Source organism: Dendrobates tinctorius, unplaced genomic scaffold (genome assembly GCF_039654945.1).
Source record: "Dendrobates tinctorius isolate UK_male_01 unplaced genomic scaffold, ASM3965494v1 ptg000011l, whole genome shotgun sequence".
In the NCBI taxonomy this organism is placed as follows: Eukaryota; Metazoa; Chordata; class Amphibia; order Anura; family Dendrobatidae; genus Dendrobates; species Dendrobates tinctorius.
In genome coordinates, this window is record NW_027361679.1 from 79,623,355 (window position 1) to 79,641,377 (window position 18,023).

The 18,023-nt window shown below is 43.2% G+C and overlaps 1 protein-coding gene across 2 annotated transcripts in view; it reads right to left on the reverse strand.

The window, feature by feature from the left end:
• TNKS (tankyrase) overlaps nt 1-18,023 on the reverse strand; it is a 288,176-nt gene that overhangs the window by 229,001 nt on the left and 41,152 nt on the right. For both annotated transcript variants that reach the window (XM_073543626.1, XM_073543618.1), the window contains exon 3: nt 7,292-7,387. In XM_073543626.1, the coding sequence (XP_073399727.1) occupies nt 7,292-7,387 (96 nt within the window). The remainder of the gene's footprint in view (nt 1-7,291; nt 7,388-18,023) is intronic.

The window sequence follows — 18,023 nt, forward strand, 5'->3', positions numbered from 1 at the left end:
CCAGAAACAAATTTTCTGAATTTCTTTTGGAGGACGAGGGCTAATTTTTTGCTTTTCTAGAGCCTTTGTGCTACCAGTAACATGGAAGCCCCTATATGACAGACCTGAGTGAGGACTTGTTTTTTTTGTAGATAGAGTTGAAGCTTTTTTGGGGAACATTTTACATAACAATTTGGATTACATTTATACTGTGCTCAACGCTGAGCACTTACATTGTCGTTTCCCTTTAAATCTTTGAGTGGCATAATTCAGATGAAACCCAAGAAGGAGGAACTCACTATAATGAGGCAGCAGAGTAAGGGTACCGTCACATTTAGCGATGCACCAGCGATCCTGATAACGATACGACTTGGTCAGGATCGCTGGTGCATCGCTAAATGGTCGCTAGTGAGCTACCAAACAGGCAGATCTCACCAGCGACGTAGCAGCGGTCGGCGGTCGTTACCTGTCAGACACGGCGATGAGCGTCGCTCGTCGGCGCCAGCAGGAAGCGGTCGACGAGAAATGGCCCAGGATGTTCTCGCGCGATCAGCAATAGCAGGGGAGCCGGTTGGAGGTAAGTTTCACACATAGCGATATCACTAGCAATATCGCTGCTGCGTCACAAAATCGGTAGCGCTTAAGCGATATCGCTAGCGATCTCGCTTAGTGTGACGGGGCCTTTACTCTGGATTCTGCCTGACCGCCATCCTTTTTTTTCCCTCAAAGGTGCAGAAAACTGGCCAACAGCACTTGCATGCACACCTAATAAAAAGACGGACACCTCCGGATCACAGGTCAGGTGACATCCACAGTGCCTACCATCTGCCTCATTATAGGGAATCTTCTCCCGTGGGTTCCATCTGAAACCCGTATTTCATAGATTTACACGGAAACCCCGGGAACACAGGATAAATACGTGTCAAGCCTTACTGTGATCTTTGGGAGGCAGAATGAAAAAAAATCAACAGCAAGTGAAGAATTGGTTTCATTTTTTACACCATTCCTCGTGCGGTATAAGTGATTAGACGACTATTCGTCGGGTTGGTGCGATTACAGTGATGTCAAATTTTTATTGGGCCTTTATGTTTGGCTACTGTCACACATTAAACAACGCTTTTTTTTGTTCTCAAACGAGTTCTTGAGTCACCATATTTTGAGAGCTATAATTTTTCCAGATCTCTGCCGACAGTCATGTGAGGTCTTGTTCTTTGCGGGACGAGTTGATGTTTTATTGGTACCATTTTCGGGCACATGACATTTTGTGATCGCTTTCTATTACAATTTTTGGGAGGCAGAATAAACAAAAACCAACAATGCGGGAATTGCTTTTAGAACTTTTTTTTTTTTTTTTAATGCCGTGCACAGTGTAGTAAAATTGATAAAGGAAGTTTTATTCTTCATGTCCATATGATTACAGTGATACCGTATTAATATTTTTAAGTTTTGATGTTTTACACAAACTTTTATAGAAAAAAATAATTATTTTTGCATCACTTTAGTCCAAGAACTACAACTTTGGTATTTTTTGGCTGATGGAGCTGTATGGTAGCTTGATTTTTGTGGGACAAGATTTTCAGCTATGCCATTTTTATTTCCATATGCCTTTTTAATTGCGTTTAAGTCTTTTTTTGGCGGTAGGAAGATGAAACTTTTTTTTGCTTCATTTTTCATTTATTTTTTACAGTGTTCACTAAAAGGGGGTTAACTAGGAGGACAGTTTTATAGATCGGGTCATTTGGGATGCAGCAATACCAAATATGTTTTGTTTTTTTATTTAAAAAAGTACAATCAATATTTATGGGTACAAGATATATTTAATTTTTTTGTGATTTAAAAAAAAAAAAAAGTAAAACATTTTTCTTTTACTTTGCTGCGGATTCACCTGCAGATTTTTCCGCGCGGATTTGCAGGTAAAACCGCAGGTAAAGTGACCTGCGGTTTTCCTACGGATTTGCCTGCGGTTTTCCCTTGCGGATTGACACCTGGACAATGGAACAGGTGTCAAACCGATGCGGAATCCGCAGAAAGAATTGACATGCTGTGGATTTAAAACCGCAGCAAATCCGTGCGGAAAAATCTGCAGCATGTGCAGTGCGGATTTGAAATCTCATTGGCTAACATTGTACTGTACAATGTCTGCGTAACTGCTGCGGATCCGCACATACCCTTAGGTGGTTTAAGTGCCGGGAGCGGTGCAGCTGTCAGAATCTGAACTGGGTGTCAGCTGTCAGAATCAACAGACGCCAGGCGACAAATCGCCTGCACACAGCCCCCTTCCCCACCATAAGGTATACAGCTCTGGGAAAAATTAAGAGACCACCACATCAAAACCCTGTCATAGGCAGCCCATTCTCCAGACCTGAACCCCATTGAAAACCTCTGGAATGTAATCAAGTGGATGATGGATAGTCACAAGCCATCAAACAAAGAACTGCTTAAATTTTTGCGCCAAAAGCAGTGTGAAAGACTGGTGGGCAGCATGCCAAGACGCATGAAAGCTGTGATTAAAAATCATTGTTGATCCACAAAATATTGATTTCTGAACTCTTCCTGAGTTAAAACATTAGTATTGTTGTTTCTAAATGATTATGAACTTGTTATCTTTGCATTGAGGTCTGAAAGCACTTTTTTTTTTCTTCTTTTTTTTTTAATTTTGACCATTTTTCTTTGTCAGAAAAAAAATAGAAAATTTATTGCTTAGAAATTCAAAGACTTGTTTGGCAGAAGCTTATAAACTAAAAGAACGATTTTACATTTTACTCAAAAATATACCTATAAAGAGAAAAATCAGACAAACTGAACATTTGTAAGCGGTCTCATTTTTTGCCAGAGCTGCATGTACATGACATTTTATGATAGCTTTTTATTCCAGTTTTTGTGGAAGCAGAATGTACAAAAAAAAAACAGCAATTCAGGAATTGTTTTTTCCCCCTGTTCTACATGTGGTAAAATTGACAAGGCAGCTTTATTCTTTGGTTCAGTACGATCACAGCGCTACCACATTTATACTGTTTATGTTTTGGCACTTTTGAACAATAGAAACTTATTTTTTCTAAACAATTTATTTTGTATCGCTTTATTCCGAGAGCAGTAACTTTTTTTTATTTTTCCACTGATGCAGCTGTATGGCCACTTATTTTTTTGAGGGACAAGAATGGCATTTTCAGAGATACCATTTTTATTTACATTTGTCTTTTTGATCGCATTTTATTCAACTCTTTCCAAGCGATATGATAAAGCGTAATTTGCTCCTTTGTTGGGTGCTTAATTCTTTTTTCTACATAAAAATGTGTATATTAGTGTAATTTTTTTATTTTTTTTTTTTTTACATATTTTTACTTTGTCCCTCTATAGGACTTTTTTTTTTTTTTTTTTTTTTTACTTTGATTAGAAGTATAATGCATTGCACAAGTATTACTGAAAGCTGTGAACAAGGTCTTAGAAGCTTTCCGGTAACCATGGCAACGATTGGGAGGAGCCGATCAGAAGGTGGAGGGAGGTAACGTCCTCCTCCTGAATGTTGCGATCGCTCTCCGCAGCACTTAGAGGGTTAACAGCCAGGGTCGGCGCTGAAACTGCTCCTGGCTGTTAGTGCACAATCTCGGCCACTGGCAGCTTTGAGCTCCTGCACTGATCGGTCAGGAGGTGCTGATATTTCAGCATCTCTTACGCGGTCATCCTATGATCGGTCAGTCAGATTAACTGACCGATCACAGCGATCTGGATAAGGCCGGTTTCACATTAGCGCTTTTTAAGCGCACGCACGGCCGGGGGTAGCTCCGCCCCCGAGCCGGCTCTCTGCCCGGCGTGCCCGCCCCTTGCTTGTAGCGCCGCCTGCGATCGGCGCACCCTATCTTTAGCATAGGGTGCGCAGATCGTGCGCAGGCCGTGCGCTAGTTGCGCTTTGACCTGCGCTGCGCACTTTTGACGGTGCGCCGTGCGCGCCAAAATCAAACTTTTCGGATTTTGGCGCGCACGGCGCACCGTCAAAAGTGCGCAGCGCAGGTCAAAGCGCAACTAGCGCATGGCCTGCGCACGATCTGCGCACCCTATGCTAAAGATAGGGTGCGCCGATCGCAGGCGCCGCTGTCCGCTAGTAGGCGGCGCTACAAGCAAGGGGCGGGCACGCCGGGCAGAGAGCCGGCTCGGGGGCGGAGCTACCCCCGGCCGTGCGTGCGCTTAAAAAGCGCTAATGTGAAACCGGCCTAAGAGGATCGACGACAGGGGTCCCCGCACATCTTCACGTGCCTCTCAGCGAAACTGTCACTGCATGTTTACACATAGCCTGTCCTGGTGCGGGAACTGACACCTGGCCATGATGGGCTAAGTCCATCATTGAAAGTTAAGGGGATGAGCCATTTTGCCAGGGGAGGTTGCAGCCAGCCAGATGTTCACTATGACTAGTTGCAATGTAGCCACATGACAGACCATTTATCATGCATCTATATGTGTAGCCCCAGCCTAAACATTGAGATTGGTGAACCTTTACAGGGAGTCAGGTCAGCAGAATTTTTCACCACGAACTGTTTCTACGTACATGTAGCTCTTTCAAAGACAAGTCCAGCAATGCATTTACACGGCAAGTCTATGCCTCCATTACTTAGAAATTAGAGTTTGAAATTATATGCAAATGAGGCTCTAAATCTGAAGCCTCTGTCACTTCAGCTGTATTCCCGCTCAGCGATGGGTGAGGAATAGAGCTGGGGTGACAGATGCTTCAGATCTACAAATTGCTCTTCATCCTCTTATGCATATCAATTGAAACACTGATTTCCAGGTAATGGAGGAACGAACTGGCCACGTAAAGGTGTTGCTGGGCTTTTCTCTGAAAGAGCTACATGCACATATAAATAGTTTGTGGTGGGCAATCCCTGCTGACAAGTTCCCGTCAAAATTTATTACAGAACTTTAAGACAGATTTAACTTCCCATCTACCTGGTTTTAATTTTGTCCTATCAAAGACTAAAGTAGGAACATTTTTACAGTTACAATCTGTAAAATCTTGCATTCGGCACCTATCAAACATGGCCGCCAGTTACCCATTATCTAAAGCAGATAATCATTGCACACAATAAAGGTGACTGCCAATCTTTGGTGCACTCTTACAGACTACCCACAGTTAATTGCTTAGATGTCAACAATGCAGCTTTTCAAACCAACCCCATCAATCGTATGGGCGCTTGGGAGCCGAAATCAATTGCTTTCCTGACAGTAATTGAAAGCAAGCTACTTAAAATCGAGTTATGTTGATAGCAGGATACCGGCACCATACATTACAGATAAAAAAAAGCCTGAACACCTGTTCTCACAGTGAGAAGAGGAGTCATTTCCTCCAGCACAAATGGAGCACTCAGTATCAGTTCCACAAAATGCCAGAATCATGCTATTTTTGTCGCAGCCACATTGCAATAAAATGCAATAAGGCGACGAAAACACTTTTACCTACCCCAAAATGGTTTGAATAAAAACATCAGATCAAGCAGCAAAAAATAAGCTGTCACACAGCCCCAGATCCTGGAAAATTAAAACGGTATGGGTCTAGGAAATTGGCGACAAACGCAGAAAAACAAAATTTTCATACAAATTTCACAATTTTTTTCACCACTTAAAAAAAAACACCTTTACATATTTGATATCTGCATACTCTTACAGACCTTGAGAATTACATTGCCAGGTCAGTTTGACCATATAGTGAAAATGTCAAATAAAAAAATAAAAAATTTCACTGCACTTGGAATTTGGTTCCCATTTTCCTCTACACCATGTGGTAAAATAAATGGCATCATTCAAAAGTACAACGTGTCGTGCAAAAAGCAAGCCCTCATACAGCTATATTGACGGAGGTGAAGGTGTTAAAGGGAATCTGTCACCAGGCTTTTGCCACCTAATCTGAGAGCAGCATAACATACGGTAATTGGCAGAGACCCAGATTCTGGGTCATTTACTGGGCTGCTTTGTGTAGTTTTGAGAAAATCCATGTTTTATCAGCAGATCATAACATGACTAGTAGTCCACCATTTTTTGGAGCTTTGTATAACCCCGCTGCCACCACTGATTGGCAGCTTTCTGTGTGCTCAGCAAATGGGCTGCCAATTAGCGGTGTGGGCAGTGTTATTCACAGCTCACCATTCAGAGAACTGCTAGACCTGCAGCAGATAAAACAGTGATTTTATCAAAATGACAGCAAGCAGATCAGCAAGTGATACATCTCTGCAATCAGGGTCTCCATTCCTACATTATTCTGCTCTTAGATAGTGTAGTAAAAGCCTGGTAAATTCATTTTGAGAGCACAAGAGCCAAACTGTTTAAAGTGGATGTGTGAGAAGTCTTTTTCAATTGTCACTCAAGTGCTTAGAAAGATCCTTTTAGGACTAGCTGTGCATTCACCTTTCAGCTGCCCAATGTAGTAATAAAATATGCTCCGGCAAAGAAGTTTTTCTAGCCTGCCACATTAAGCACTGTAGGTGGCAGCACAATTGCTGTTATATATCACATCTAATAGCAGTAAGAAGCATATGAACCACCAACATCCAGTATCCAACACAATCAAATGCAGAGTGCTACCAGACAGTCTGCTTGGAAAAAATACATTTGTCTTCTCCCTCGGGCCAGGCAGCGTATCATGAATGCTTTGCTCACTTTCTAATATGCTTCTGATATCCGAGGTGACAAATTGCTCAGCATGGGGGGGGGGGGGAATTCTGCTTGTTCATTGAATCCTTACGAACTGATGCTGTATAGCACAAGCCACACAAATAGACAAAACAAGGACGAATGAAAAAGAACAGAAATAAAGCCAAGAAAGCATAAAAAGGTAGAATATCATCATAACGAAGGAAGAAAACACAAAGCAATAAACCCAAGGGTCTCAATTGGTGATGGTAGGTGTAGGAACTGGAAGTGCAATATGTCAATTATAAATCACTGAATCAAGAAAAAAATAGATATACATGTATTGAAAGAGCAGCTGCTGAAACTGTATAAATGTACCTTCAAAATAAATGAAAAATGGCAGCTGATTTCAACTCTGATCCACTTTGTCAACTCAGAATTATTTAACAAAAAAAGGTTGTTACTGCAGCAACAGCTAAAATCCCCAAATTTCAACAAAAAGGCTAACAATGGTTAATGACGGATTCGAGGAATATCAAATAAAATCACGGCCAGAAATGAAGTACAGTATAATAGAATAAAACAGCTTGGAGCAGTAACAGGACAGTATAGATAGAATGAATATAGCATTCAGGAGGCAAAAAAGAGAACACCACACTAAAGACACTACAAGCTGGTTTAGAGAGGCATTTCTTACCAGTAAGGACAGCTTTTGCTGATGGATCAGCCAGGTCCAAGGCTGATTTGCCGTCGGTGTTCCGGATGCTAGGATCAGCGCCGTGCTGCAGCAGTACTGTACAAGGAAAGCAGAAACAACGTCGGATCTCAGGGAAACACAGGTTACTCATAGCAGAGACTTTCCTCGGCATACTGTTACAATGAATATTCATTTCCCTTCCTTTGTCTAGCGAACCACGGCAGTAACAGACTCAGATGTGCAGCTACAAAACAACAAGTTGACTAGTGAAGGTATGTGAGCGCCACGTGATTCTGCATCACAACCAGAAATCTGGCAATCCAGTGATACAGAGGTCTCTCAGCCCTCCCCGCTTCCTAGAAGCAGAAAGCACACTGGCTCCTGCTGACAAACAAGCTGCATCTGATCAGGTGCTCCATCCGACAGGACTCACTGCTGGCAGTCAGATCACCAGGCTCTGCCTTACAAATAACCCCCTGTAGTATGTCCTTCTAAAACAAAGCTTATCAAAGGGCTGCTTAACGAGAAAGATGCGAGAATGGCACAGAAATATAAGGCTGAGTGCAGACGTACTTATTTGCCCTGTGGATTTTTCCGCGCAGAATTGAAGAAATCCGCAGGTCAAATGACCTGCATTTTTCCTGCGGATTACTTCCTTTTTTCTTGCGGTTTTTGTGCGGTTTTCCCCTGCGGATTTGGAGAATGGAGCAGGTAGAAAACCGCACAAAAGAAGTGACATGCTACATATTTTGAACCGCGGAAAAATCCGCAGCGTCTGCACAGCGGTTTGTTTTTTATATTGATTAACATGCTACTGTACATCACAATGCGGATATGCAGCGTTTCTGCGCGGAAAAATCCGCTGCGGATCCGCTAGAAATCTGCATCGTGTGCACATGGCCTGAATCAGAACACCACCACGCATTGCACTTCTAGAACATAGAACGGAACAAGGTCCATACAATTCTTGTGCCTTTCTCGGTAAAGATCTCGGTTACAAGCAAACATTATATCTATCATTGTTTGGGTAAGGTATCGTAACTGAACTGGAGTCCTTTGCCTATGAGGAATGGGCATTGATTCCTCAGGAGCGGCATCTGGTTTACAGCAGGTTACAGCAGCCAGAGGGGCCTCTACTAAGTATTAAAGACGCTTGACGTGAAGGGGGTTGAATAACTGCAGTGATCAATAAAAGTGGCATTTTGTGTGGAATTTGAGAAACCACATTTTATATTAGATGTTTTGAAATTGTTCTCATTTGATTGCTTTATTGAAAGACCAGTTTGAAGATTGAGCATAAAATTTAATTTACGAACTTGGTCTGAATAATTTTGACTGCTATAATAAATACAATTCCAACAGTAGAAAGAAATAGGAGGCATTCACCTCATGTGATATATTCTTCTGCTTTAGTGTGAATCCATAAGAGAGATAAAACGCAGGCATGAGGAGCTGGCGAAATGTGCTCTAGTCAATGGCTGTTTCGCATTAGTCGGTGCTTCCTCGGGCCATTGCCTGTAGCATCTGAAAGTCAAACTGTACCACTATGCGGCATTCTAAAAAGAAGCCAAGTAGACAGAAGTGAGCACTGCCAAACAATTACACACAGTATATCCTTTATTAAATGTAGAGGTAGACTAACCACAATAAAAACAGAAGCCTCCAGTGCGAGGAACGCTAAATGATGAAGACCCACTATATATTATACAATGCAAAATTGTGGATATCACAGCAGATGCATGGGCTCAAACAATTTATTAATGCAACAACCTTATCTGGTCACAGTTAACTCAATCAATTGCACCCATATGCAAAGGAGAGGATTTTCCATCTAACTCAAAGTTTTATGCTATTATTTTTAAGTGCCAGTGCATAAGGAAAGTTCAATTCAAAAAATGACAATAGAAAAAAAAAAGACTCAATAGTGCATAAATGGTGCATGCAAAATTGTATATATATCACAGCAGATAATAGTGCATGTGCTGATAAGATTCAATAATGCAACAGCCTTAAGGCCCTTTAACATTTAGCGACGCACCAGTGATCCGACCAGCGATCCGACCCGGTCAGGATCGCTGGTGCATCGCTAAATGATCGCTAGTGAGCTTTCATACAGAAAGATCTCACAGTGATGCAGCAGCGACGCAGCGCACGATACTCACCTTTCACACTCAGCTATCCTGACGTCCTCCCGCCCGCCTCCAGCGTCGCTCGTCTCACACAGCAGGAAGTCCAGCAGGAAGCACCCGACGAGAAATGGAGCCGCGCGATCAGCGATGGACAGCGGGGGAGCCGGTCGGAGGTATCACACAAAGCGATATCGCTATGTGTAAAACCCCCTTTACCTAGTCACAGTTAAATATATCAAGTGCATCCATATACAACGGAGAGAATATTACACCTGACTGAAGATTTTATACTATTATGTTAAAGTGCCAGTGCATGAGGAAAATGCCATTAAAAAATGACAATACAAAAAAAAGCTCAATAGTACATGTGGCCCATATGCCAGTGTCTTGTGTGTCCTCCCAATGTGATTTGATTTACAATTGGTCTTTGTGACACTTTACGTGATATGGACCACTTAAACTCTGATCTAACACTGCCTGTCTCACCAAATTCCACATGTTTGATTACATAGCTTTTATGGATTAAACTAATGAAGGAAAAGGTATTACATATGGCGAGTGCCAGGGCTGTGGAGTCGGAGTCGTGGTTGGAGGCGGAAGTCAGGGAAATTGAGGAGTCGGTGGTTTGGCTTATCGAATTTCACAGCCCTGGTGAGTGACTATTTTCTATCTGCTTTCAACTAAAGACTGTATAAGAAGAGAGCGCAGCATCAACACTGAAAGCAGTTTTGTTGTGAAAATGGAGCAGTGTCAAGATATTGCATGAATCAATAGAAACATGTGTACACAAACACATACTTATATATATAGTAGAGCAAATCATAATACTTTTGTGTATGGAGATAATTTGTATAGTACATTAAAATAGCTACAGTCTTATTACACCAACAGAAACCCATCCTAGATTGGGAATAGGACTGGTGTCTATGTGCAGAAGTAGCTTCGCCCCGACATTCAAGGAGCGAGTGTAACTAATGGGTGCCCTCGTGAGAGTCCTTTAGCCAATAAGACACACAGAGTAAGCATTAAGAAACCATACGGTTAGTGGGGTGGTGTCAGTGTCCATTATGGTGGAGTCCATATAAAATGGACCTACTCCTATAATATATCATACAATGGGTACAGTGTTACAATGCAGGATGTGCTGTAAATGTGTTCATAACTTGGGAAAGTTATGAAATGTCCTATGTCTGTTCTGTTCCTGATCCAAAGATCTCGGCTTTTACTTGAGATGAATCTGTGCTGCACTTTAATATGTACATGCTCAGTAGCGATCAGTACTGTGGGGTCAGAGGTCAGGGAAACTGAGGAATCAGAGGTTTGGCTTACCGACTCCACAGCCCCTGGGTCTCAGACATGACATGATTAAAAACTGAACAGCTGAATCTTTCTAAGGCTACTTTCACACTTGCTTTGTTTTGCAGCGCGTTTTTCCCGCAAAAAAAAGCATGGAAAAAAAGGATACAAACGCATACAAATGCTGCGTTTTTTTCAAGCATTTTTATGAGCATGCATGAAAAAAACGCAGCGTTTTTAGTGCGTTTTTACCGCGTTTGTGCTTTTTTCCAACATTAGTTGGCCCCTCACACTAACCCAAACCATGACTTTACTAACCCTAACCCTTAACCAAACCATACCCTAACCCTTAACCAAACCCTACTAACCCTAACCCAAACCCTAACCCTAAACCCTAACTAACCCTAAACCCTAACCCTTAACCAAACCATACTAACCCTAACCCCCCTTAACTAACCCTAGCCCCTAATTTCCATTGTCTAACCAAGGGTCAGCAAAAAAACTCATGCGCAAAAAAACGCATACATGAGCATGCCAATGCGCACCCATAGACTTATAATGGGTGTCTTGCTGTAAAAAAAAAAACGCATTGCGAGCGCATGAGTTTTTTTGAGGCAAGTCGGACGCCCAAAAAATGCAACAGGATGCATTTTGTGCGCCCGAGCGCACACCACAAAAAAAAAACACGCATGCGCGTAAAACGCATACAAACGCATGTGTATGCGCACATAAGCGCATCCCATGCAAAATATAGGGGAAAAAAGCGCAGGCGTTTTTTAGCGCTAAAATACAGTGCAAAAAAACGCAAGTGTGAAACTAGCCTAAGCTCTATATGGAAATAAGTATATTTTCCCTGTATGAGTCATAAGTCACTGCAAAAGTCTCTGGCAAGGGGAGGAGCAGAGCAGCTCGGTCAGGCGTTGAAGAGGGGAATGATAAATGCAAGGACAAGAGACTTCCTGTTTCTACATAGGAAAAAAAGAGAAGAACTAGCTGGTTAGAAAGGCAAAATGAGCAATTTTAAGTACAAAGTGCTGTATAATATGAGGACTGCAGTGTATTAAGATGATAAAGAATCACTCCTCTTTCCCAAGGTTTTAACATTGAAAGGCTATTGAAACTACATAAGATTGCTTACAAAAACAAGCAGCTAAAGCCACTCATTTGTAAAGGTTTCTGGAATTCTCTCAGAACTAGAAGAGGTAAGGGATCACTTTGCCTTCCAATTTTTTCTCGGCTTTTACTTGAGATGAATCTGTGCTGCACTTTATTATGTACATGCTCAGTAGCGATCAGTACTGTGGGGTCAGAGGTCAGGGAAATTGAGGAATCGGAGGTTTGGCTTACCGACTCCACAGCCCCTGGGTCTCAGACATGACATGATTAAAAACAGAACAGCTGAATCTTTCTAAGCTCTATGTGGAAATAAGTCTATTTTCCCTGTATGAGTCATAAGCCACTGCAAAAGTCTCTGGCAAGGGGAGGAGCAGAGCAGCTCGGTCAGGAGTTGAAGAGGGGAATGATAAATGCAAGGACAAGAGACTTCCTGTTTCTACATAGGAAAAAAAGAGAAGAACTAGCTGGTTAGAAAGGCAAAATGAGCAATTTTAAGTACACAGTGCTGTATAATATGAGGACTGCAGTGTATTAAGATGATAAAGAAGTACTCCTCTTTCCCAAGGTTTTAACATTGAAAGGCTATTGAAATTACATAAGAATGCTTACAAAAACAAGCAGCTAAAGCCACTCATTTGTAAGGGTTTCTGGAATTCTCTCAGAACTAGAAGAGGTAAGGGATCACTCTGCCTTCCAATTTTGAAAGGTGTGTGTGTGTGTGTGTGTGTGTGTGTGTGTCAGAGTTGTAGCCCCAACATTCTTAAGGCCCCGTTACACATGACGATGTCGCAGCGATCCCACCAACGATCCGGCATGGATGGGATCGCTGGGACATCGTTAGACAGCCCCTCCAGCGAGCAAGCTGGTATCTAATGTAAACATTGGGTATCAAAGAGCCACGCGGCTACTGGATACCCGCTGTTTACCTTGGAAACCAGCGTGTACGCCGGTTTCCAAGGTAAACAGCGGGTATCCAAGAACCGCGGCTCCTGGATACCCGATATTTATATTAGAAACCAGCGTCGCTGGTCTGTCGCAGCGATGCGTGCTGGCCAGCGGGAGACCAGCGATCAAAAAATGGCCCAGGCCGATCAAGCACGATCAGCAATACCTGGCAGGTGGGCCGGTCGCTGATCCCCGTCACACACAGCGATCTCGCTGTGGCATCACAAAATCAGCGATCTCACTGTGTGTGACGGGGCCTTTACAGTGTATCTGCATTGGGAAACCTATTGTGTTTATGATAAAAGCTCAAAAAGGTCAACAATTTTAACAGCTAAAAATAAAAACCTAATGAGCTGGGAAAACAAAAGCTACATTAGGACTATTTATAAACCCTGAGGTTAGCACTGGAATGACTCCAAACACTGTCAGTACCCTATCAATGACCTTATCAATTTTACACAACAGGAAAATAAAGGGATCAGCTGCTACATATAAAAGGAGCTTCTAAGAGTAAAAAAAAAAAAAAAAAAAGGATAGCACAGCCCCAAAATTATTAAACAAGAATTAGGCATATCTCATCTTAAAAAGAATAAGTTAAGAAAAAAAAATTGTGACAACAGCTTTGTGGTCAACACACATTTATAGGAGAACATGTCACCAAGTCAAGAGTGGCCAGGTTTTGCTCACTGCTCCCCTAAAATCTACCACACGGTTGCAGAGATTTGGGCCTTATATAGTCTTTACCAAGGGGGCAGCGCTCAGTGCTTGGAGACTAAAGGTACTGTCACACTAAGGCTAGTTTCACACTAGCGCTTTTGAGCGCAGCGACGGCCTGCGCACGGCCGCCGCTAAGCCCCGCCCCTGCCATGCCTCCGCCGGTAGCTCCGCCTACCGGCACATGACGCTGCATGCGTCCCCTATCTTTATCACTGGGGGCGCAGGCCGTGCGCAGTATGCGTTTGGCGGCGCATGCGTCCTTTTGACGGTGCGCCGACCTGCGCCAAACGCAACCTGCTGCAGTTTGGTTGCGCCGGCGTACCGTCATAAAAGCGCATGCGCCGCCAAACGCATACTGCGCACGGCCTGCGCCCCCAGTGATAAAGATAGGGGACGCAGGACGCATGCAGCGTCATGCGCCGGTAGGCGGAGCTACCGGCGGAGGCTAGGCAGGGGGCGGGGCTTAGCGGCGGCCGTGCGCAGGCCGTCGCTGCGCTCAAAAGCGCTAGTGTGAAACTAGCCTAAGCGATATCGCTAGCAATATCGCTATAACTTGTGACGTTATAGCGATATTGCTAGCGACATCGCTGTGTCTGATACTTACCTACGACCCGCTCCCCCGCTGGTTATCGCTGATCGCGCGAGAACGTCCAGGACTGTTTCTCGTCGTCAGCTTCCTGTGGAGAGACGAGCGTGGAGCCGGGCGGGTGGACGCAGGATCGCCTAGTGTGACAGGTAAGTAGCGACCCCCGACCCCTGCGATGTCGCTGGTGAGATCTGCCTGTGTAGCAGCTCACTAGCGACCACTTAGCGATGTACCAGCGATCCTGACCGCATCATATCACTGGTACATCGCTAAGTGTGACAGTACCTTAACTCAGCGCTGTGCATTATTACCCTGTGAGCCACACCCCAATAGTAAATGCCACAAAATCACCTCCCATTTACATATCTCTGGAACTGTATATAGGATTAAGAAGAAAAAACAAAAACCACTGGAATACTCTAAGGAGCAGCTGAATACAAAAAGAAGAACTATCCATTTCTGACCTGGTGATAGGTCCTCTTTAACCCCTTTTTGATCAAGCCAATTTTGACGTCACTGACCAAGTAAATTTTTACAATTCTGACCACTGTCACTTTATGAAATAATAGCTCTGGAGCTCTTCAAGGTATCACACTGATTGAGACATATTGTACTTCATGATCGTGGTAAAATTTCTTCGATATGACTTGCGTTTACTTATGGATAAAAAAGATGAAAATTAGCAAAATTTTTGAAAATTTTGCAATTTGCAAACTTAATTTTTGTGCCCTTAAATCACAGTTGTGTCACACAATATAGTTAATAAATAACGTTTCCCACATGTCTACTTTTACATCAGCACAATTTTGAAAACAATTTTTTTTTTGTTAGGACGTAATAAGGGTTGACAGCAGCATTTAACGGGCTAACAGCCACAGGTGGATCACGATTTCACCCACAGCTGTTTGAGCTAACATGTGCCAGGAAAGATGTGGGCTCAGCATCGGAGCCCACATTAAAGTGAGGGACTCGATATGCGCCGTACATGTACGGCATATGTCGTGATGGGTAAAATCTGTCTTGTGGTTGTTGTTTAATCTTTATTTTCAGTTAATGAGATTCTTGTGCTTCGGGGCAGCCTGTGGTGGTGGTCTTTATGTGGTGCTGTTTACATATTCATCTGTATGGCTTCTGACAGGTCACTGATCTCTCACTGACCTGACCCTATTATACATACTGAATATAGTATGGTTTGAAAAAAAAAATTCACATTCAGCAGGCAGGTGGCGGCACTGTAGCATCATCATATCTATATTAATTAATTTTAGTTATTTTATTTGGTGATATAAATGGATTCAGGAATAAAAATGGCGCCAGCGCAGTAACATCAATTAGGCAGGTCAGTGAGGGATCAGTGACCTGTCACAAGCCATACAGATAAATATGTAAACAGAGCACCACATAAAGCCCCAACCACAAGCCATACCAGAGCACGAGCATATAATTAACTGAATAAGTCCAAGTAGAGATGAAGTCGCACTCAACAAGCTGGTGAAAATATAGCTTGATTTATTGACACGTTACACGTCAGGCCGGGGGAGTGCTCGGACAGCGCAAAACGGCCGTTGTCAGCTCCCTCTGCACACCCGATATCACTCCCCCGGCCCCGTTGAAGCGCTCGGACAGCGCAAAACGGCCGTTGTCAGCTCCCTCTGCACACCCGATATCACTCCCCCGGCCTGACATGTGTAACGTGTCAATAAATCTAGCTATATTTTCACCAGCTCGTTGAGTGCGACCTCATCTCTACTTGGACTTATCTTATACAGCACTGTGAATTCCCAGGTCTAGCACCCGAAGCTGCCAGTCATCAGTGCTCCGTATGCCGCACACTATCTGAGGATACACGGTAACAGCGGTGCTGTCCGCGCTTTTTCTTTCATTTTATGCATATAATTAGCTGAAAACTGCAAAGATTAACCCTTTCATGAGACATTTTTTTTATTTTTCCATCGATACGACCGTGTGAGGCTTGTTTTTTGTGGGAGAATTTGTACTTTTGAACAATACCATTGGTTTTACCATGTTGTGTACTAGAAAACGGGAAAAAAATTCCAAGTGCGATAAAATTGCAAAAAAAGTGCAATCCCATACTTGTGTTTTGTTTGGCTTTTTTACTAGGTTCATATGCTACAAAGGACCTGCCATTATGATCCTCCAGGTCATTACAAGTTCATAGACACCAAACATGTCTAGGCTCTTTTTTATCTAAGTGGCGAAAAAAAATTTCAAACATTGCTAAGAAAAAAAAAATTGCGTCATTTTCTGAGACCCGTAGCGTCTCCATTTTTCGTGACCTCGGGTTGCGTGAGGGCTTTTTTTTTTTTTTTTGAATGCCAGTCTGTCGTTTTTAATGATACAATTTTGGTGCAGATACGATCTTTTGACTGTCCGTTATTGCATTTTAATGCAATGTCGCAGCGACCAAAAAAAAAAAAAAAAAAAAAAAAAAAAAACGTAGTTCTGGCATTTTGACTATTTTTTTCTCAGTACGCCGTTTAGCGATCATGTTAATCTTTTTTTTTTATTATTTATTTATTTATAGATCGGGCAATACCAAATATATGTATATTTGATTTTTTTTTTATTTTTTTTTTTTTTTTTATTTTGAATGGGGCCACAGGGGGGTGATTTGAACTTTTATAGATTTTTAAAAATTTTTTTTTTTTTTTTTTTTTTTTTTTTACTTTTGGCATACTTCAATAGTCTCCATGGGAGACTAGAAGCTGTCATAACACGATCGGCTCTGCAACATACAAGCGATGATCAGATTGCCTCTATGTAGTAGAATTACTCACTCGCTATGAGCGCCATCCACCGGGTGGCGCTCACAGCAAGCCGGCAGTAACAACCAGAGGTCTCCAGGAGACCTCTGGTTGTCATGCCAACCAACTGGTGACCCGCAATCAGCTGTTCGAAACATCTGCCATGTGCCGGGAAAGATGCGGTCTCACCGCGGGAGCCCACATCAAAGGGAGGGAGTCCGATATCAGTGTAAATTTACACCCAACGGAAAGAGATTTCATCAACCAAGGTGTCATTGTAATCAGTATAACGGCCCCAACACTGTCTGTAGGTTACTGGGCACAATCCTGCTGACAGTAAAGGGAGTGGGAGTCAGGAAAATTGAGGAGTCTTAGGGTGTGTGCACACGCTGCGGATTCTGCTGCGGATTGATCTGCGCGGATTTTGCAAAATCCGCAGGTCAAACGACCTGCAGATTATCTGTGGATTAGCCTGCGGTTTTGCCTTGCGGTTTATCACCTCTACAATGGAGGAGATGGTAAACCGCAGCAGAATCCGCAGAAAGAATTGACATGTCAATTCTTTCTGCGGATTAGAAACCGCAGCAAATCCGCGCTGAAAAATCTGCACCGTCTGCACTGCGGTTTCCATTTCCCATAGGATATTATGGTACTGTACACCGCAGCAGAAACTGCTGTGGATCTGCAGGACCAAAACCGCTGCCGATCCGCAGCAGAATCTGCAGCGTGTGCACACACCCTAAGGCCACGTTCACACGCTGCGGATTCCGCTGCGGATTAATCCGCACGGATTTTGCAAAAACCGCAGATAATCCGCAGGTCCAAAGACCTGCGGATTATCTGCGGTTTTGCCTGCGGTTTGGTCCTGCGGATTCACTATCTCCACAATGGTGGAGATAGGAACCCGCAGCGGTTTCCGCAGAAAGAATTGACATGCAATTCTTTCTGCGGATTCAAAACCGCAGCAAATCCGCGCGGTTTTTTCCGCAGCGTCGGCACAGCGTTTTTTGTTTTTCCATTCAAATGAATGGTACTGTACACCGCAGCTAAAACTGCTGCGTGTCCGCAGCGGCCAAAACCGCTGCGGAAACGCAGCGGAATCCGCAGCGTGTGCACACAGCCTAAGAGCTTGGCTTAGCTACGCCACAGCCCTATTTAAAGTACCGTATATACCAGAA